The sequence below is a fragment of the Heteronotia binoei genome, chromosome 4 (assembly GCF_032191835.1).
Source record: "Heteronotia binoei isolate CCM8104 ecotype False Entrance Well chromosome 4, APGP_CSIRO_Hbin_v1, whole genome shotgun sequence".
NCBI classification, from domain to species: domain Eukaryota; kingdom Metazoa; phylum Chordata; class Lepidosauria; order Squamata; family Gekkonidae; genus Heteronotia; species Heteronotia binoei.
The window spans coordinates 25,919,307-25,940,310 of NC_083226.1; the positions used below are offsets into that span (position 1 = coordinate 25,919,307).

The 21,004-nt window shown below is 43.6% G+C and overlaps 1 protein-coding gene across 1 annotated transcript in view; it reads left to right on the forward strand.

Moving 5' to 3' along the window:
* TBC1D2 (TBC1 domain family member 2) overlaps window positions 1-21,004 on the forward strand; it is a 33,046-nt gene that overhangs the window by 7,313 nt on the left and 4,729 nt on the right. The window contains exons 3-10 of the mRNA XM_060236984.1: window positions 1,184-1,313; window positions 2,724-2,860; window positions 3,769-3,938; window positions 9,465-9,842; window positions 10,806-10,916; window positions 11,590-11,774; window positions 13,396-13,872; window positions 16,326-16,446. Of these exons, the coding sequence (XP_060092967.1) occupies window positions 1,184-1,313; window positions 2,724-2,860; window positions 3,769-3,938; window positions 9,465-9,842; window positions 10,806-10,916; window positions 11,590-11,774; window positions 13,396-13,872; window positions 16,326-16,446 (1,709 nt within the window). The remainder of the gene's footprint in view (window positions 1-1,183; window positions 1,314-2,723; window positions 2,861-3,768; window positions 3,939-9,464; window positions 9,843-10,805; window positions 10,917-11,589; window positions 11,775-13,395; window positions 13,873-16,325; window positions 16,447-21,004) is intronic.

Genomic DNA, 21,004 nt, shown 5'->3' on the forward strand with positions numbered 1-21,004 from the left:
GGATAGTCAGCTGGTTCTTCCCCGCTGACCTCAGTGCTCTCTGGGGTTCATATGGGGAGAGACGGACCCTTAGGTAGACAGGTTCTCGGCCATATAGGGCTTTAAAGGTAATAACCAGCACTTTGTAACGAACCCGGTATATAACTGGCAGCCAGTGCAGTCCGCGCAGGCCCGGCCGTATGTGCTCCCACTTTGGGAGTCCTAATAACAACCTAGCTGCCGCGTTCTGCACCAGCTGCAGCTTCTGGGTTCGGCACAGAGGCAGCCCCATGTAGAGGGCATTACAGTAATCCAATCTTGAGGTGACTGTTGCATGAATCACTGTTGCTAGGTCCCGGCGCTCTGGGAAGGGGGCCAACTGCCGTGCCCGCTTCAGATGAAAAAACACCGACTTGGCAGTGGCCGCTATCTGGGCTTCCATTGATAATGAAGGCTCCAGTAGGACCCCCAAGCTCTTGACGCGGTGCGCCGCTTTCAGCGGTACACCGTCAAAAACCGGGAGAGGAATTTCCCTCCCCAGAGCGCCGTGACCCACGCAAAGGACCTCTGTCTTCGTCGGGTTCAACTTCAGCCCACTCAGCCTAAGCCAAGTTGTCACGGCCTGCAAAGCCAGGTCCAGGTTCCCTGGGATGCAGTCAGGCCGTCCGTCCATTAGCAGATAGAGCTGAGAGTCATCTGCATATTGATGACACCCAAGCCCATACCTCCGGGCAATCTGGGCAAGGGGGCGCATATAGATGTTGAATAACTGCTCCCTGCGGCACCCCACAATCTAGTGTGTGTCTTTGGGATAGCTCACTCCCGATTGCCACCCTTTGTCCCCGTCCCTTGAGGAAGGAGGAAAGCCATTGTAGGGCCTACCCCCTAACCCCTACGTCGGCGAGGCGACGGGTCAGCATCGAACGCAGCCGACAGTTTCCCAGTGAGCCAATGGCAGCAGGAGCAAGCAGAGCCAAGCCCCAGCCATCATAACAGGGGCATTTGGTTCGACAGTTACTGTAAAGCAAACCAAATCTGAGATTTGCATTTTGTTTGATGAAGCATTTATTTCGTCGTTTGCAGAAGAAGCAGCAAAAAAAAAAAGGCAGCGGTTGCATATTTTTTTTCTCTGTGACCTTTCTGAGGAAGCCTTCCTGAACGCCAACAAGTGTTTTGTAGCTCTTTCTCTTATCTTTCTTTTTAGCTGAAGCAGAACATGAATTTTTGCCCCCCGTGAAAACTCCCACCGATGTGGTTGGCTTAAAGGCAGCTTCTCTACAGTCCCCTGTATCTTTTCAGAACATCTCCCTCAAGCATCCGTGGATTGAAATACAGTACGTGGTTTCATATACTTAAATTCCAAAGAAGCGGCTTGTTTGTTTTACTAGTAACAACAGAGAGCCTTCCGGCACCTCGAAGATCTACTAGTATATGGTGCCAGGAGTTTTTAGAGACAAGAGTTCAGTTTGTCAGAAGTAGACCAGTGATCCTAACATGGAGCCTAGAGGCACAGTTCAGTTCAGTTTATTTATTCAGCCAACAGCCAATACCAGCACTGTAATGCCAATGTGTTTCCTGGAATCCGCTTATTTCACCCCCCCAAGCATCTTACCTCTGAAGCAATGAGCTGCTCCTGGCTTTCCTCCACCTCACTGGCTCAGGAAAGTTCTTCACAAGATTCCAGGAGATTTAACCCATTCAGAAACAGTTTTGCCTCTATCACAGGAGCATGCTTTGCACAAGAAGTCCTAACATTTTGTGGAACCTCCCTACTTTTTTATTGGACCCAGTCTGTATGACAGCCATTATGTAACTGGTTCAGTGCTCCCACAGCAGCTGTTTTGCTTTTGTGCGCAATACCTGTTCTCAGAATTCTGGAATTGCCTATAACTTCAACACGCTCTGAAGAAATAGAATAAAGTTAGAGTCCAGGGGCACCTTTAAGACCAACAAAATTTTATTCAAGGTGTGAGCTTTTGTATGCAAGAGAAGAAGAAGAAGAAGAATTGCAGATTTATACCCCGCCCTTCTCCCTGAATCAGACTCAGAGTGGCTCACAATCTCCCTTATCTTCGTCCCCCACAACAGACACCCTGTGAGGTGCGTGGGGCTGAGAGGGCTCTCACAGCAGCTGCCCTTTCAAGGACAACCTCTGCCAGAGCTATGGCTGACCCAAGGTAATTCCAGCAGGTGCAAGTGGAGGAGTGGGGAATCAAACCCGGTTCTCCCAGATAAGAGTCCGCGCACTTAACCACTACACCAAACTGGCTTGCACATGAAAGAGGAGTGCTTGCACATGAAAGCTCATACCATGAATAAAACTTTGTTGGTTTTAAAGGTGTTGTTGGTCTCTTGAGTTTATTCTGTTGCTTCAGACCAACATGGCTACTCACCTGAATCTATGCTTTCAGGTAAACACTGGACTTTTTGGGTGTTGTGCATATGCTGGATATAGGCAAAAAGTTGTTATGCATGGTAAAATTGAATGACAAAGATATCCAATAGCAAAAATTCTTTAAAAACCACCTTTTCACATAGAAAACAAACATGTCAAGAAGAAGAGTGAGCTAAAACCCTTCTCCTTGGCAAGAAATTTCTTGTGCAAGGATTTTTTTAATGTGTTCAGAGTCCCCATCTGACATGACATAGCTACAGAACTTCTTCCTCAATGCAAGTTAGGTCTCTGTTTTAATCAGTTATCAGAATTCCTTTCTGATCCTTTCCTGATGTATGTGTTATCTCAGAAATACCGTGCATAATCTTCGTGGCAACCGGCAGAACCGAGGAGACTCTGGTGGCACGTTTAATTTTGAGGAGACCCAAGAAAATTTTGAAATCATAGCTGAGGAAGAGCATGTGGAAGCAGAAGCTGAGGAGACAGGTACTTCTGTTTGTGCACCTTGTTTTCATATAAAGAGCACAACATCGGTGAACATTCTACCCATTCCTATTGGGTTCACGAGGTGTGAGAAACACCATTGCAATGGGCTGGACTGATCCAATGAAAAAAGGGTGAAAAACAACAAACTAGTTTATTGAGGTATAAATAATTTATTGAGGTATAAATTTCACCGAACCCCAACCTGGATGGCTCAATCGTGAAAGCTAAGCAGGGTTGTCCCTGGTTAGTACCTGGATGGGAGACCACCAAGGAAGTCTAGGGTTGCAAAGCAGAGGTGGGCAATACCACTTCTGTTTGTCTCTTGCCTTAAAACCAATGCTTTCTCTAAGCTGTGGAGTCTTCTGAGCAACAATTTTAGTTTAGGAGCTATTGACTTTAAAGTTGTAAGTGAGCGATTTGGCTGCTGCATAAATTTGTTTGTTCTGGGGCCATCCTTTCTGAGCTAAAACAGAAATGTGTGAGCTGGAGGCTAAAAAACTGTAAGCTAGCTCACACTAACTCTGCTTAGAGGGAACAGTGCTTAGAACCCTCATGGGGTTGCCGTAATCAACTGCGAATTGACAGTACTTTCCACCACGAAATGTCACCGATGGGAGAATTAAGTATTTAAATACGAATTTGTTTAATCTGGAACGAGTGGCCAACGGTAGCTCTCCAGATGTTTTTTTGCCTACAACTTCCATCAGCCGTAGCCATCAGCCATGCTGGCTGGGGCTGATGGGAGTTGTAGGCAAAAAACATCTGGAGAGCTACCTTTGGCCACCCCTGATCTAGAAGATGTAATATGTTTAATCACAATCAGTCCCAAATTTATCTTGAACCAGCCTGATTTCTTCCTTGGTGAACAAGAGCGTTCCCTTCTTTAACCCTACCTGTTTTCTCCGCAGTCAGTACAGAAACCCAAGAAAATACAAGGATGAAGATCAAGCCTTCTTTTATTCAAAAAACCAAAAAAGGGAACAGTTTCTCTCGCTTTGCGGAAGGGACAGGACAGGACAAAGTAGCTTCTTTTAAGCACCAAATTTTAGTCCTCACAGAAGAAGTCAAGTCCCAGAAGGTAAATCCAACATTGAAATTTGGCAGGGCTTGAGCCACAATTTTTGAACACACAGAAATGGGCTTTTATGACCTTTGAAGTACTAATACAATATGATATAACATTATTTTCTGGTAGGGCTGCCAGCTCTGGATTGGGAAATACTTAGAGATTTTGAGGGTGAATTCTGAGGAGGGCCAGGTTTGGGTGGGGAGGGACATCAATGAGGTATAAATGCCATAGAGTCCCACAATCCAAAGCAGCCATTTTCTCCAGGTGAACTGATCTCTGTCTCCTGGAAAGCAGTTGTAATAGCGGGAGATCTCCAACCATCCCCTGGAGGTTACCAACCCTATTTTCTGGCATACCACTAGTTAACGAACTGGCCGCATTCATTATGATGGAAAACAAGAACACCGCCTAATAAGATGGTCAGAAAAGTAGGCCAGTTTACTTCCAAACTCAACTGCTTCGCTGCCTTAGATCCCAGGTCTCTCCCCCCCTCCACATTTAGGCATCCTACCTGATTGCATACAGCATCCCTACTCTGCTAATAAAAGGAATGATTATTATTTCTTATATATAAAAAATCTGATTGGATGTCAAAGTAACTAAAATTATGTCAGGGTTGCCTTGCTTTCTTTATCATCCATTTTAAGCAGAAATAATATCACATGCACTCTAGCAGCAGGTCTTTCTGAGCCTGCTTCACCGGGGAGGGCGGGATATAAATCCAATAAAATAAATAAATGGCAGCAAATAGATAGTAGCTCCATAGGGCTTTGCGACCCTGAGGTGGGGCCCCATAACCCACCAGATTGGGTCCCAGCCTATTCATTGAAGGCCCTTGGTTTAATACATCCAGGAACTGCAAACCGTCCTGTTGTATATATCATTGTGCTGACAATTCAAGTGGTGTGTCTTCAGTATACAAGATCAAGTTCTTTTTGTTCTGACATGTGCTCTGGTGGGTGTGGGAAAGTATCCTAGCAAATTAAATGTCATAGTTATCCCTTTCTATTCATTAATATTTATGTATTTGGGGGAGTATATTCTGAACTTTTATGGCAGTGATTGGAAGTGGACTTCAATAGTGGACAAAAATTGTAGAACGGGGTGGGTGGGGAAAACCCTGATTTTTTAAAAATTTCCTGTCTGTAGCTGCTTCTTGAAATTGACACGTTCCTTCTTCTTTAAACTGAACTGTTTTCGAAAAAGGTTAGGAAGTTGTAGTTGTAAATTGCAGTGACTGGCTGGTTGATAGGTGTGGAGATAGTCCAACAAATCGTACTTTCTTTGTTTGTGGCTGGTACCTAAAAAGATTTCAGATTAGAGCTTCAAGCTGGTTTTTTAATTGCACTGTGTTCTGTTGCAATGTCTGACTTCATAAAGCATTATTTTTTTAGTAGTAATGTGGCCAGAGGGCCATATAGATAGCAGTGCAGAGATCTTCCTGGCTGGGAAGAAGAATGGAAGCAGGAATTTTAGTTTTGTTTACAAACTTTGTGTGCAAGGATGCCTAACAACACAATATCTTTTTTCCTGGGCTGGGTCACAGATATGTTCTAGAAGCTCTATGCTTCCTGTGTGTATAGGGGGTGGGTTCAAATTCCACTCTGCATCTTCCTCTTCACACTGTTGTCCCAAACTGCAGTGGCTCTAGAGAGTGTCCCATTGGGTGCCGGACGTGACCTTATAGGGGTACATATCTGGGTACTACAATTTAAGAGCACAATATTATTTGGGAACCACAATTTGAGAAGGATATAGACAAGCTGGAATGGGTCCAGAGGAGGGTGATGAAGATAATGAGGGGTCTGGGGACCAAGTCCTGTGAGGAAAGTTTGAAGGAGCTGGGCGTGTTTAGTCTGCAGAGGAGATGACTGAGAAGTTATATGATCACCATCTTCAAGTACTTGAAGGGCTATCATGTAGAAGATGATACAGAATTGTTTTCTGTTGTTCTGGAAGGTCAGACAAGAACTAACGAGTTGAATCAAAAGAGTTTCCAGCTAAACATTAAGAAGAATTTTCTGATAGAGCGGTTCCTCAGTGGAACAGGCTTCCTCAGGAGGTAGTGGGCTCTCCTGTGAAGGTTTTTAAACAGAGGCTAGATGGCCATCTGACAGCAATGCTGATTCTGTGAACTTAGGCAGAATGTGGGAAGGAGGGCAGGAAGTGTTGCATCAGTTAGTTCTTGTGGTCCTTTCTTACATGCCAGGGAAATGCTGTTTGCCACTCTGGGGCCAGGCAGCAATTTTTCTCCAGGCCACTTTGGCCAGGGATCCTGATAGAGGGGTTTTTTTTGCCATCTTCTGAGCATAGAGCAGGTATCACTGAGGGTGTTTGTGGCGGAGGTATTTGTGGATTGTGCAGGGGGTTGGACTAGATGACTCTGGAGATCCCTTACAACTCTATGATTGTATCTGTTTTCCCAGCGGAGCAATTATCTGCTTTCTGGAACTCTTTCAGATCAAGGAATCCATGAGAGGGGAGGCTAAGGCTTCTTTTCTTGCATGCAACCGTCCTGATCAGATCATGAAAATATGTGCATGAGAAAACCTGTCATAGTATAGTTATTTCTATCATTGACTAACCAGCGTTTGTTGTACACAGTTTAAACAAACCATGGTTTAGTGTGATGTATGCTTGCAGCGTACCAGCTTTACCAAACCAAACTTGATTACACATTTGAAGTTCTTAAGGAACAAACAAAACTCTTTTATAAATGCCCTTTAATTTAGTTCTTAATTTGTATACATTCATCATCCTGTTGCGCAAGATTAATGCCTGCTTATCTGGCCTGTCTTTAAAACATGTCATCCAGTTGGTCCATCTAAAACGGGTCCCTAACTTTTTTTGCGCCTCCGGGCATCTTTGGAATTTTGAGAGGGCATGGAGAGTGCCATTCCAAAATGGCTGCCACAGGAGTCAGAGCCAAATCCAAAATGGCTGCCATGCTTTATTAAAGAATTGTGGAAGGGGAATAAAAAGAAATGAAGGAAAGCCTGGGAGGAGGAAGGGAGAAAGAGAAGGGGAAATAAAAGGAAAGAAATCCTGAAGGAGGGATGGAACCACAAATATGAATATATGCTAGTCCTTCTGATTCTCCAGTGCCACCTGCTGCTCCCATGAAAAACCTTTTCATTTGAATGAGGGCAGCCAATAACAAGTCCTGCCTTACAATGGGCCCATCCACTTTCTGAAAAGCTTGGCAAGCTCCAGGAAAGGTACTGTCAGGCCGTCATGGTGCCCTTGGGCACCATGTTGAGAAAGTCCGGTCTAAAGTATTGGGATAAAATGTCAGCTTTCTTTGATTCTTCTGAATTGTATTCAGAACAATATTTCTGAATTGGTTGTGGCTTCAAGTCATTCTGAACCTTCATCTGGAATGGAAAGTTAGCTCAACATCATATGATAGAAATGTGTTACTCTTTTCCTGTTCAGGATCAGAAATGTTTGGTCATATTTCTGTTCTGTCTTTCCACCCAGGAACTTAGAGTGGCACATGAAGCCGTCTTACACTGAGTCAGACTGTGAGTCTGTCTAGTCCAATAACTTCGACTGGTAGCAGATCTCCATGGACTTGGGCATGAAGCTTTCCCAGCTTGTGTCCTGGAGTTTGAATCTGAAACCATAACCATAACCATGTCATACATCTGACTTTCTGCTTTATCCTCACAGCAGCTAAGGGTCTTTTTTGTAGCAGGAACTCCTTTGCATATTAGGCCACAGCCCCTGATGTAACCAATCTTCCAAGAGCTTACAGGACTATTAGTACAGGGCCTACTGTAAGCTCCAGAAGGATTGGCTATATCAGGGGTGTGTGGCCTAATATGCAAAGGAGTTTCTGCTACAAAAAAAAGCCCTGAGCAGCACTATAAAGTAGGCTGGGACGAGAGTGATTTGTCTAAGACCATGCTGTGAGCTTATGAGTTAGAGAGGACTTGAACCCAAACCTTGTTGCCTAATTATTGTTATGATTGCAATGGTATGGCAACCTGTAAGGGAATGTTTCCCATAACCAAACATTCCTGTAAGGGAATGTTTCCCATAACCAAATTAAGGGTTTGCCCTTGTCCGTTGTTTATTCAAACAAAGCTGAAGCCCAAGTCAGAATTGTTATAAATCAGTTGTTGGGAGTTATTTCTTCCTGGGATGACAGTCTGTGTTCTTGAAAATGTGGAGTGTGACCTTAAAATGTAGAACACAATGAAGAGCAGTGATGTTTCCTTTTAGATGGCATGTAGATAACTATGTATTTGCAGAGAAAGGACATTTTCCCATGGCTTGTGCTGATTTTTAAAAATCTAATGCAAAGCTGAACAGCCTTTTGACGGTTCATTTCACTCATGCATGTAAACATTTGATGACCTGCAGTGAATGTATGATACGACTTTATAGAAAGTTATGGCTGAGGTAATGTGTGGTCCCTGTATTATGAAAGCTTTCTTTATAGTATTTGTTCTAATTCATATATGTGAGTCCTCACCTGATACTGCAGTCTTCTAAGTGGGGAATGTGCACATGTGAATAAGGCCACATTTGGGTTTGGCAGGGCCTTTTTTTCTGGAAAAAGAGGTGCCAGAACTCTGAAGAGGGGAATGAAGAGAAATGTACAGGATTCTTTGAAACAATATTATTTTCATGCTCTATGAACATCTCTACTTTAAAGCAATTTCCAAACTTTAGACATGTCACCAGCTTCCTCAGTTCATTTTCAGCTCTTGCTTTGGATACCTAACACTAAATGATGACCTTGAAGCGATAATATTTTAACATACGGTACTTTGTTGGATCAAAGACTGTCATGCTTCCTAGTGACCCTCATGAACATTTAGACATTTTTTGAGAATTTTGTTTCCACAGAGAGATTCTGGAACTCTGTTCTGGAGCATTCCCCCAGAAATTGTCTTTATGCACTCAGAAATGTTAGATTTGGTTGCGTTTATAAGGACACATAAAGACAATTTTGCTGCCCTGTGGGGAGTTCTTTTATCTAACTATAGCTTAGTGAACTGTATCAAACTGGCAAATGGTGAGAAAAATATCTACCTCACATCAGGTGCAGAGACAGCTGGATTGGTGTGGTGGTTAAGTGCCAGACTAGGATTTGGGAGACCCAGGTTCAAATCCATGCTTGTGCCATGGAAGCTTAGTGGGTGATCTTGGGCCACTCACCCTCTCTCAGCTTAACCTACCATACAGGGCTGATGTGAAGATAAAGTGGCAGAGAGGAGAACAATGTACATCACCCTGAGCTCCTTGGGGGAAGAGCAGGATAAGAAATGTAATAAATAAAAATAAATACACCCAGGTTTTTTTTTTTTTTTTAAAGCAGGAACGCAGTTCTGGCTGGCTTGGTGGTGGGGTGTGGCCTAATGCGCAAATATGTTCCTGCTGGGCTTTTTCTACAAAAAAAAACTTTGAAGACACCATTTTATATACACTGAAACACTTCTGTCAGCACTAAAACAGGACTTCTAGAACTGATGAACTGCAAAATTGTGAGGGGTTTTTTTTGTGTGTGTGTGTTTTCTTCCTCAGGAACTGGTTAAACTTCTCCACAAAGCTCTGGAAGCAGCTCAGCAAGAGAAGCGAGAGTCCTGCAGGTACCTGGCCACAGCGAAGGAGAAGGACAGGCTGGAGTTGGTGAGGCACAAAGTCAGGCAGATTGCAGAGCTGAACAAGCGGGTTGAAGCGCTGGAAACAGAGAGGAAGGATCTGGAACATCGGCTTGCTTTGAAGGAAGAGCATGTCGAGGAACTGCAGGCCCATGTGCAACTCCTGATGGACAAGAACCAGGCCAAGCAGCAGGTTGTCCTAAAGCTGACAGAACAACTCACCAAAGAAATGTCAGAGGAGGCAGATACCATTGCTACAGAAACCTTGTACAAGCAGCAGGAAGAGATTGAACATTTGAAGGTACTCCTGAGGCAAAGCCAGAAACAGGCTCAGCCAGGGCAGTGGGGCACAGTGTCAGGCAGCCATTTTGTCACCACACTCTTCCAGTTTCACCTCATGCTCCATAGTACTATGCTTTTTGTTTTGTCTGATGCATCCTTGTAGGTGTGATTTGTATGAAGAAGAGTTGGTTTTTTACTCTGCTCTTCACTACCCAAAGGAGTCTTGGAGTGACTTACAATCACCTTCCCTTCCTTACCCCACAAAAGATACTCTGTGATTTAGGTGGGGCTGAGAGAGCTCTGAGAGAACAACCCTGAGAGAACTATGACTAGCCCAGGTCATCTAATAGGCTTCACGCAGAGGAGTGGGGAATCAAACCTGATTCTCCAGATTAGAGTCTGCCACTCTGAACCACTACACCACAGCTGATTAAATGCTCTGTAGCTCACTCCCCCTGAAAAAACCTTCCACAAACAAACCTGGCATGTTGAAAAGGGTTGTATACTAGCTCTCCCCCTGACATGCTAGATTTTTACATGAGCAGGTTCCCCCAGCCCCAATATAAGCAGTTTGAAAGGCTTCCCAGTTATGGGCTGAAATGAGAACTAAGCCTTAATAGCTGCTAGATAACAAACAACTAATCTGGTCACATGAGAACCAGAGGGGTGTAGTAGTTAAAATGGTGGGCAGAGATCTGGGCAGTTCAGAACCCACTCAGCCATGGAAGCTCATTGGGGGACCTTGGGGCAGGTATTCTCTCACAGTGTTGTTTACCCCCACGGGGTTGTGAGGATAAAATGGAGGCCTGACAAAACTTACCAGAACAATGACTTTACAGTGGGGTGTTATCTGTATGATTGTAGCATCAATGGTCAAAGAGAACAAAGGCTTTTGTTCTAGCCCTCCTTCCCCCACAGCTAATGAAGTAAATAGTTGTGTGGACAGTTTGTTTTGAATGATTTTCTTCTTCTTTTTTGCCAGGATGACCTAGAAGCCTATAAAACGCAGAACCAGTTTTTGAATTCTGAAATCCACCAGGTTACTAAAATCTGGAGCACAGTGGCACAGAGAGAGAAGATCCTTCTGATGAAAGTAAGAAGCCAAGCTTATGTGCTCTTTGGGGAACCATCGTTTTTGGCTGTGCTCTTTCCTCTGCTTTCAGATTTGTAGAAAGATTTTCTATCTCTCTGTAAAATGTGAATTGCCTACATTTCAACCAGCTCTCTTAAAATTCCTTCACACTTCACTGTGACTAAGAAACAAAATGTAACAAAGAGGATGATTACCACTGACATTTGCTGGTTTTGTCATATATATGTTTCTGCAGTAGGTGGATAAAAAACTGCAATGTTGCCAAAAGTGGGAAAACTTGGCTCTTATAAAATCCCCATTGACCTCCCTTTAAGCTTGAGAATTCAGACAGTCTGCTCCCGTTCACCAGCCAGTGGAACAGGCTTCCTCAGAAGGTGGTGGCTCTCCTTCCTTGGAGGTTTTTAAACAGAGGCTAGATGGCCAACTGACAGCAATGCTGATCCTATGAACTTAGGGGGAGGTATTTGTGAAATTCCTGCAGAGGGCTGAACTAGATGACCCCGGGGGTCCCTTCCCACTGTATGATTCTAGAAGGCTGCACACCTTTGCTCCCAAAACGTGTGATGGGGAAGTCAAAGGAGGTTCAGAATTGTCCACAGTGTTGCTCTTGATGCAAAAATGTCCCGATCAGCAATTGTGCCTAGCTGCAGCAACCCTCACTTTTATGTCACAGTGTGCTCGCCTGCAAGCCCACAACTGTCAGATCGAGAGCAAATACCTGATGATGCTGCGGAAGCTGCAAGGACTGCCGGACTTGGCCAGTGACCATGTGGAAATGGTGAAGGGCCTAATCCAGGAGGCACTGCAGTGGAGCGTGAAGGAGGAAGCCACCGTTCCTGTTCAACAGAGCCCAATCAAGTAATGTCACAATGTAGAAGTGATGCTCTGTATTATTGGTGCTGGTGGGGGGGGCAACAGTGGGAGGGCTTCTGGAGTTCCGGCCCTGCTGGTGAACCTCCTGATGGCATCTGGGCCTTGGCCACTGTGTGACAGGGGGCAGTTTTAGTTGGTGAAGGAAAATTCTGATCAGAGGTGCCACACCAAGGGGCACACTAGGCTACTTTTTTAGACCAGTGGTATGTTACTGTAACAGAAGATACAAGGAGGGGCACACCAGACTCGCAGTGGGAACCTCATCTCCCTTCCACACTGAGTGTGGCAGAATTATAAGTGAAAACAGCCATTTCTATATTCTCATGTATTAGGTTAAGTTAGCTTATACCTTTTTGTTAGGTTATTTATCCCATAAGCCTTTGCTCTGTCACTAACAGTTTATGTGCAAAAATTAACGTCTTGGCCTGCAGATGCACTTTTGCTTGAGTTCGTACCTAGCACAAGTTCATACTAGCAAAAGTTCACACTGTCAGCAAGGGGCTGGTTCTGGTTCTTCTTATGCCCCCTCTCATTCCTGAGTGACATCTTGCCTTGTATTCTATGGATGCCCAAACAGTATATATGGGTAGTCTTTTCAGTGCTCAGGGCTGTTGGTGAAGGTCCTTGGTGAACGGAGAGGAATATTCCTTTATATTAAATATACAGTGCACTATAACGTATTGGGTTTTTTTGTGTGTTATGGGAATTTTCTACATGCTATTGAGTATAACTTGTTTATGGTTTTAAGAACTAACAAACAGCTTTTTTTCCAGAGCAACAGTTCTCTCTGTATTTCTCTCTCTGTCTCTGGAGGCCTGGGTAACTTGGCCAGTCTCTAACCATCCATAAAAGAGAATCCTAATGGAGTTGGGGATCCCAGGCAGAGGTCTGGATCTCCAAATTTTCTAACTCTGAGCCTGGTGTGGCTCCAGGCCCCAGCAGTCACCTTAGAACATGGCCGCAGCACTGGTGGTGTCTGGGAGCTGCAGCCAGGCTCAGAGCATCTCCCAGTGTCTGCCATAGTCAGGCCTGGAGAGTCCCCTTGAGTCTGGCACTGCCAGCTCTCCAGATTCAAGTTAAGTGAGTTCAGACAACACTTTTATTTGCGGGAGAATTTAACTCCTTCAATGTACTTTTTAAAAAAGAGTCTCCCAGGTTTACAGGAACACCTGTTTAGTATCAGCTTGGATTTAGGTATCCACAGATGGGGGCCACACTTGAGAAACAGAGATTAAATACGGTCTTGATGTCTGACAGCAAGCAAGTGACTTTAAAACAAAGTTTGAGTCCAGTGGCACCTTTAAGAAAGTGTGCATGCACACGAAAGCTCATGCCTTGAATATAATTTTGTTGGTTTTAAAGGTGCCCCTGGACTCAAACTTTGTTCTGCTGCTTCTACAGCTGCCCACCTGGATCTAGTTAATTTAAGCTACTGATGAAAGTTTAAGGTTAGTGTATGATATCTCAAGAAGGTACCTACTTTCAAGACTTGGTAAGATGGAAATTTTTAAATACGGTTGGGTAATAGGCATATGATTGATCAATCAATAGCCACAGTAATCTGATTCCCTACTCCCACCCTTCCTTTTTTTTCCTCACTGACCAGTCAATACGATGAGTATGGGTTTATGACAGTTCCTGACTATGAAGCCGAAGATTGGAAGCTTCTGGCAAAAATCCAGGCTCTGGAGATCAAGTCCAGCCACCTCCTGAACCACGATGCTCTGGAGAAATCCCTTTCTGAGCGGTGGAATAACCTTGGGGAACTGCTCCCTTCCTCAGAGTTAAAGAGTCTACTACGCTGTGGAGTGCCAGTCGAGCACCGCCAGAGGGTGTGGAGATGGATCATGAGTCATCAGGTGCAGCATATCCGTTCTCCTGGCCACTACAAGAACTTGCTCAAGCAGTGCGAGGCTGCTGACCATCCAGCTTCCCGTCAGATCGAGCTGGATCTGCCCCGCACGCTGACCAACAACAAACACTTTACATCACCTACCTCTCAGCTCATTCCCAAACTCCGAAGGGTTTTGCTGGCATTCTCCCGGCAAAACCCTACCATTGGCTACTGCCAGGGATTGAACAGGTATGATTTGTGTCTACCATTTTTAACTCTTCTATGCTTTCAAAATGCACCTTGTCTATTAATTATCAGGGTTGAATAGTCCCAATTTGCCCTAACCTGGATGACCCTGGGTAGACAATCTTGTCCAATCTTGGACGCTAAGCAGGTCATTGTTGATTGGATGGGAGACTACCAAGGAAGAAGAAGAAGAAATCAGATTTATATCCCGCCGTATATTCTGAATCTCAGTCTCAGAGTGGTCACAATCTCCTTTACCTTCTTCCCTCCCCCCCCCCCCCCGCACAACAGACACCCCGTGAGGTGGGTGGTGCTGAGAGAACTCTTTCAGCAGCTGCCCTTTCAAGGACAACTCTTGTGAGAGCTATGGCTAACCCATGGCCATTCCAGCAGGTGCAAATGGAGGAGTGGGGAATCAAACCTGATTCTCCAAGATAAGAATCCAAACACTTAACCACTACACCAAACTGAAAGATGGGTTGTTGTGCAGAAGCAGGCAATGGCAACCCAGCTCTGTTCATATCTTGCCTTCTAAACTCCAAAGCAGGGGTGGCCAAACTTGTTTAACGTAAGAGCCACATAGAATAAATGTTAGATATTTGAGAGCCACAAGGGAGGGAGGGAGGAAAACAAATAGATGGGTGGAGGAAGGAGAGAGAGAAGCAGAAAGAAAGCAACTTTAACTTTTAATGCATTCTCTAAGCAACTGTCTGGCTTGGATTGGAGAAGTGATTTAAAGAAACAAATGTGTTCTCCAAGCTGGCTGATGGGGTGAGGGAGGGCTTCAAGAGCCATACAATATGTGTGAAAGAGCCACATGTGGCTACCAAGCCACAGTTTGGCTACCCCTGCCCTAAAGGATTGCCCTGAATTGACTGTGACTTGGTGGCACTTTCCACCACAGTCCCCATTTAGCTGTACTTTAAAAAAAAAGGTTATGTATTTGACAATTATTATGAAGCAGTGTAGAAATTTGAAACTGTAGTAATGATTATTGCTTGTAATACAGAGGTCCAAATATGCAAGAATATCTGGAATCTGTAATGACCCCCAAGTTCATTCTCTCTTGGGTCCAAGACTCCAAATTGCATGAGGATATACCTTGGACCAAGAGAGAAAGATACAAAATTGAAGACATAAGTATATGGCCAGGGCAGAAGGTATTTGAAAATGAGGCCTCTGTATTTTATCCTTGCCTTGAGTCACTGGGATTTCTTATAAAATGATTTTTATCGGTCCTATTTTTAGTATTTATTGTATTACTCGGCGCTAATGTGCAATATATATATTTGACCACCAAGAAAGGCCAAATCGGCCAAAATGTACATGGTCTTGGTCATATATGTTTTCTGTTTGATACCTGTGAAGGATCTTATCCGTTTTGAGGCTACTATTGGGCCTATATTTGTTTGTATCTACCGTAATTTGTATTAAATACATGTATTTTCATATAAGCTCTTGCTTTCTTAATTCAACTTGCTTGGGTTAAGTTTGTCTTCCCCTTTCTGTTCCCCCACCAGAGTTAGTCTTAACCGTGGTTTTGTGAATATGGAAATCCGTCTTAACCTTGGATTGTTCCCCAGTATTGCTCTTGTTGTAGGCAGAACAGGATACTAGCCTGATCTCTGCTCTGGAGAAAAAAAGAAAGAGCAGTGGTGCTGAAATCATTATTTGTCAAGCCCAACCAGGGTTTGAATTATTGTCTGCCAAACCCTGGTAGCATACAATAATCAGAGTTAAATAAAATGTTTTCATTGTGTCTGAACTGAGCCATTATGACTGAGAATGCTTGCATGCCTTTTGAATTAAGTTGCTGCGTTTGTCCTCTGTGGCTGCAATCCAACCCAGCTACATCAACACAAGAAAGAGAACTATTCGCTGAGCCAGGAATTTCTTTAAGTTTCCACTGTTGCTGATCACACCGTTGGAGGCAGGGAAGAAGCTTTTTGGTTTAAGCGTTGAATGGGAACCTGGGTGTTCCTTTGAGCTTTTGTACATAATGAGAGTATCAAAGAATCCCCTGGCTCTTTAACATTACCCTGTGTTGTTTTCACAGTGGTCCTGGGGAGTACCCCAGAGCAGTGGTTTCCACCAATTTTGAGTTTGGGGGCTCTTTTGGAACTCTGGCTCAGTTTGGTGCATGCAGCCACAAAATGGCTGCCACAGGGGGTGAAGCTAGCTACAAAATTCCATCACACTGTGCTGGCAGCTGTTGCTTAAGTAAGAAGATTGTTAAAAACCTACACAGCCAATCAGAAGCCTTGCTGGGCAAGGGATCCTACCTGGTCTCACCTGCTTCCTAAGAACAATTGGCAGGCACCAGGAAAGGTATTTGTGGAGCCCCCAGGCACCATATTAAGAGATGCTGCCCATTTCCTGCACCACAGTTGTGAAAATCCCTGGTTGTAGCCATATGAATGAGTGTCTTGCTTACAATCGTGTCTTATTCATCCTAGATTAGCAGCCATTGCCCTGTTGGTCCTTGAGGAGGAAGAAAACGCTTTCTGGTGTCTGGTTCACATTGTTGAGAATCTGATGCCTTCGGATTACTACAGCAACACACTGATAGGCTCACAGGTAAATCTGGCACACCTAGCTGAGCAAAACAATGGGATAGCCATAAAGAAGTGGGTTTTTAAAAAAAGAATTAACTGTAATCAGGATATTATATTATTATAGGAAGACCGGACTTCAACTCAAAACTCTAAGCACTTGGATTTATTTTTTTTAAGCATACCCAACCCTGGTCCTGTTCTAAGCTCAGAATCTAAAACAGACAAGTATTAGGGAAGAATGAGGCACAGGTTTATAGAATTTCTACTAACTGCCTTAGCTACAATGTGAGGAATGAGCTAGTGTAGCGGTTACAGTGTTAGGCTAGGATTTGGGAGAATCAAATCCAAATCCTCACTCTGCCACAGAAACTTGCTGAGTCACCTTGGGTCAGTGACTCTTTTTCAGCCTAACCCACCTCACGGGCTTTTGTCAGAATACAGTGGAGGTGAGAATGATGCGGTAAGCTGCTTTGTGTTCTTGTGGGGAAGAAACTGGCGTGACTTGGTCCATGGGGTCGCAAAGAGTCGGACTCAACTGTGCGACTGAACAACAACAACAAGTGGAGAAAAGTGAGGGCAGGTGGGGCGGTGGCTCAGAGGCAGAGCATTGGTTTGGCAGGCAGGTCTCAATCTCCAGCATCTCCAATTGAAATGGACAGGTGACAGGTGGTGGAAAGGACCTGTCATCCTGGAGAACCACTGCCAGTCAGAGTGAACAATTCCAGGCTTGAAGGTCCGATGGTCTGATTCAGTGTAAGGCAGGTTCATGCACTCATAAAATAAAATAAATAAATTTGTTTACTTCAGTTAAGTTCCCAATGTGGCTTACATCATTCTCCTCTCCTCCATTTTATCCTCAGAATAACCCTCTGAGGTAGGCTAGGCTGCAAGAGCGTGACTGGTCCAGGGTCACCCAGCAACCTTCCTTGGCAGAATGGGGATTCAAACCTGCTTCTCTCAGATCCTAGTCCGACACCCTAACCATTACACCACAAAAAGAGATGCTACTCTAGAGAATCAACTTCCATAAATGGTAATTAGATGAAATATTAAATTTACAAGATGTTTGGGGACTATTCAGTTTACTTTGTGGACTCCCTGTTCAGAAAATAACTGAATTTAAATGGGAAGGTGCATATATATTTGGATGGACCCAGCCAAAGAGAATTCCCAGTTTTCTTTTCTTTTTTAATTAAGGGAAGCCTCTAGTCTTTTCCCTTGGTGAGATATGCCTTTTTCCATGAAGGAAAGAGCTAGAGCCTTACTTAAAAAACAGAAATAAAGAAAACTGGGGATTCAGAGAACCTGCTTAAACTATCATAACACTGCAGCATTGTATCGATATTTCAGGCCCATTTTTTAAAAAAGCCCTCAAATCACTCATCTGGAGAGGAGGAGATGGAGTGGTTTAATGATGATGACAGTCCAATCATTGAAAAGTGGGCTAGAGATGGGTGGGACAAAGAAAACCAATAGAAACATTATGCACTAGGAAAAAGCTGACAGTTTCTAGGAAAACATCAGGGGGAAAAATGATATCAAAAGAGCTGAAACCCCTCCAGGGGGGAAGTGAAAACTAAAGGCAGAAATCAGAGGATAAATCTGAAGCATAACGGGATCAGAAACAACGAAAAAAGCCCAAAGCCTGCTGTCTCATAATAATTCAATAGTATTTGTAAAAAGCACACACAGATCATGCAAGTTAAATACATAGATATCTGTAGATTAATGTATTAAAGGCATATGCTGCCCTAGTAGCTGTTCGGACTGTTGGACTCACAATACCCAGGCAATCTCAAAGCAATAAATAAATTCAATAAATTGCAATTTAAAATCTGTGATTGCAGATGTTAAAACACAGGTAATACAAAGAAGGTAGCATTCATAAGTGTGTCAGAGATTATCAAACTGAGAAGACTGTTAATTGGGGAATAAGTGAAAAGGTTTAACTCTGCAGCCATTATGCAGGCTTGTGTTAAAAATAGGAAATGCACTAAATCAATGTCTCTTGCTACATTGTGCAAGTCACTGAATAAAGAGGACATGAAGTTCCCTAATGTATTTAAATGGTCAGATTTAATGTATCATCATGGTCAGATTAGTAAGAATGAACTGGATGTTGCTAAAATGAAACAGTGGGGCTTTCCCACCCTTTTCAGACATGTCCTGTGGCTTTACGAGACTGAGGAGTTGCTAAAATAACTTTGTAAGAAGATAAAAAACATAAAAGGAGCCCTGCTGGATCAGACCAGTGGTCCATCTAATACCCTGTTTCATACAGTGGCCAACCAGGTGCTCTGGACAGACAACCAAACAGGGCACAGAGGACAAGATCTTTGCTGAGAGTGCCCTTCCCAGCTCTGGTATTCAGTGGTTCACTGCCTCAGAACATGGGGGTGCCCTTCAGTCACTATGGCTGGTAACCACTGAGGCACTTCTCTTCCATTAATCCAGCTAATGTCTTTTAAAGCTATCTGTGGTCATGGCCATCACTAGCAGTGAATCCCCCAGTTTAATTTTAACCCATTGTGTGGACTATAGAATAACATACATTAATATATAATATATACCAGGGTGGCCAGACTGCAGTTCGAGAGCCACATATGACTTTCACACATATTGTGCAGCTCTCAAAGCCCCCACTGCCCCATCAGTTGGCTTGGAGAAGGCATTTGTCTCTTTAACTCACTTCTCTAAGCCAAGCCAGTTGGCGGCTTGGAGAATGCATTCAAAGTTAAAGTTGCTTTCTTTCTACATCTCTCTCCCCCCCATCTTCCTCCCTCCCTCCCTCCCCTGACATTCATGTTTTGCAGCTCTCAAACATCTGACATTTATTCTATGTGGCTCTTACATTAAGCAAGTTTGGCCATCCCTGATAAATACTATTTTTATTAATTTAAATTTTAGCAAGTTTGGGGGGAAAGATGTCAAAAGGAAACCCTCTGAATCCCTCCCACCTTTGTATCAATAATTTCCACTTGGGCATTGCTTTCATGCACTGATAAAGATATTTGGTCCTCTATGGCATAGTTGTTAAACAGTAAACGAAGTGGTAAACTTTGTGTGATTTCCATGGTAAACATCCCAATTTTAAAAAGCAACATGTTTGCTTATTTTGGCAGAAGCTCACAGTAGGCAGCATAGTGAACCTTCCAAAGTTCATCTCTGAATCCTGATGCTATGTAATTTATGGTGATGCCTGAAAACCTGTGTGATCGTTGAGCTCTCCAAAATTCTTACCCCAAAATGGGGAAATAATAATAAAGGAATCACCATGTGCATCTGAAGAAGAATGGAAACAAAATTGCTATCATACCTTCATGCAACTTTGTATGAAGCACAAAACTGGAACTGATGTCATCATGTTGGGGCAGTGCTGTAACTCATAGTTAGCCCCTCGAATTCAACCATAGAGTTCTGGGTGAATCCTAGGGTGCTACATTGACACAAGGACATCGTTTCCACGTTTGCACCAAAAGTGGTGTGTGACACCAAAGAAACCCTACATACCCCCCCCTCTCACTCTGTCAAGGGGTAGTGGGGAATGGAGGGCTCGAGCCAGGAGGTCCCCCCTTTTGGCCACCATAGCAGGCAACCTGGTAGCCCTAGCCAATTGTTAGATACATTTGGTGGGTGGCTGCAGTAAATGTTGGTGTTTCTTCTTCCAGGGCTTGCACTGGGGCCCACATATCTGCCAGCCTCACTGCATCCTTTTTGATCCAGAAAGTGTTTAAGTGAGTGGTAGTATATATTATATACCTTTTATCTTAGGATAAGAAAATGAATTCTTTTCAGAAAACCTGGAAAAAGGGACTTCTGAATGGGTATCCCAAAGGGTGTGTGGAGCATGGTTTGGAATAGTTAACTGAGAACCTTCAAACTTGCAAGAAAAAACTCCTAAGCATTCAGTATTCATGGGCAGCCGTGTTGGTCTGAAGCCATAGAACAAAGTTTTAATTCAGTGGCACCTTTAAGAGCAACAAAATTCTATTCAAGTTTTATTCACACACACACTTTTGAATTAGTTTATACCTTGAATAAGTTTGTATCTTTTATCTGAAAAGCTTATATCTTGAATAAAGCTTTGTTGGTCTTAAAGGTGCCAGTGAATTTGAACTTATCACTATCTGTGCTTACATAATTTAAAAGTGTATGTATAATTTAAGTACTGCTAATTGTTAGCATTTGTCAACATCATTTATAGTGGGAGACTCTAGCATTTCTCAGCACATCACTGTATACTGTAGAACGTCACATGTACATCCTGATACTGCAGCTTTACCACTCTGTGCCATGGGGCTACGCTTATATGTTTTGTTTATAGTGCAGTCCAAAGCAGAGTGACAGCCATCTAAGATGACTGGATTTAGAAGAGCGTAAGTCTGTTTAGAATTGCTCTCGAATCCCTGATTCAGCTAAAGCTAGTTGTTAACGCAACCAAACAATTTAGAATGCAATCCAAAACAGGTCAACACAGAATCCTTCTTAAAGGCTGTTCACCAGGGCATACTCCCCAAAGAATGTTCTAATGGCAGTGTTAGTCATCTATTTAATTTGGAAATAACTATGCAGTAAGTTGT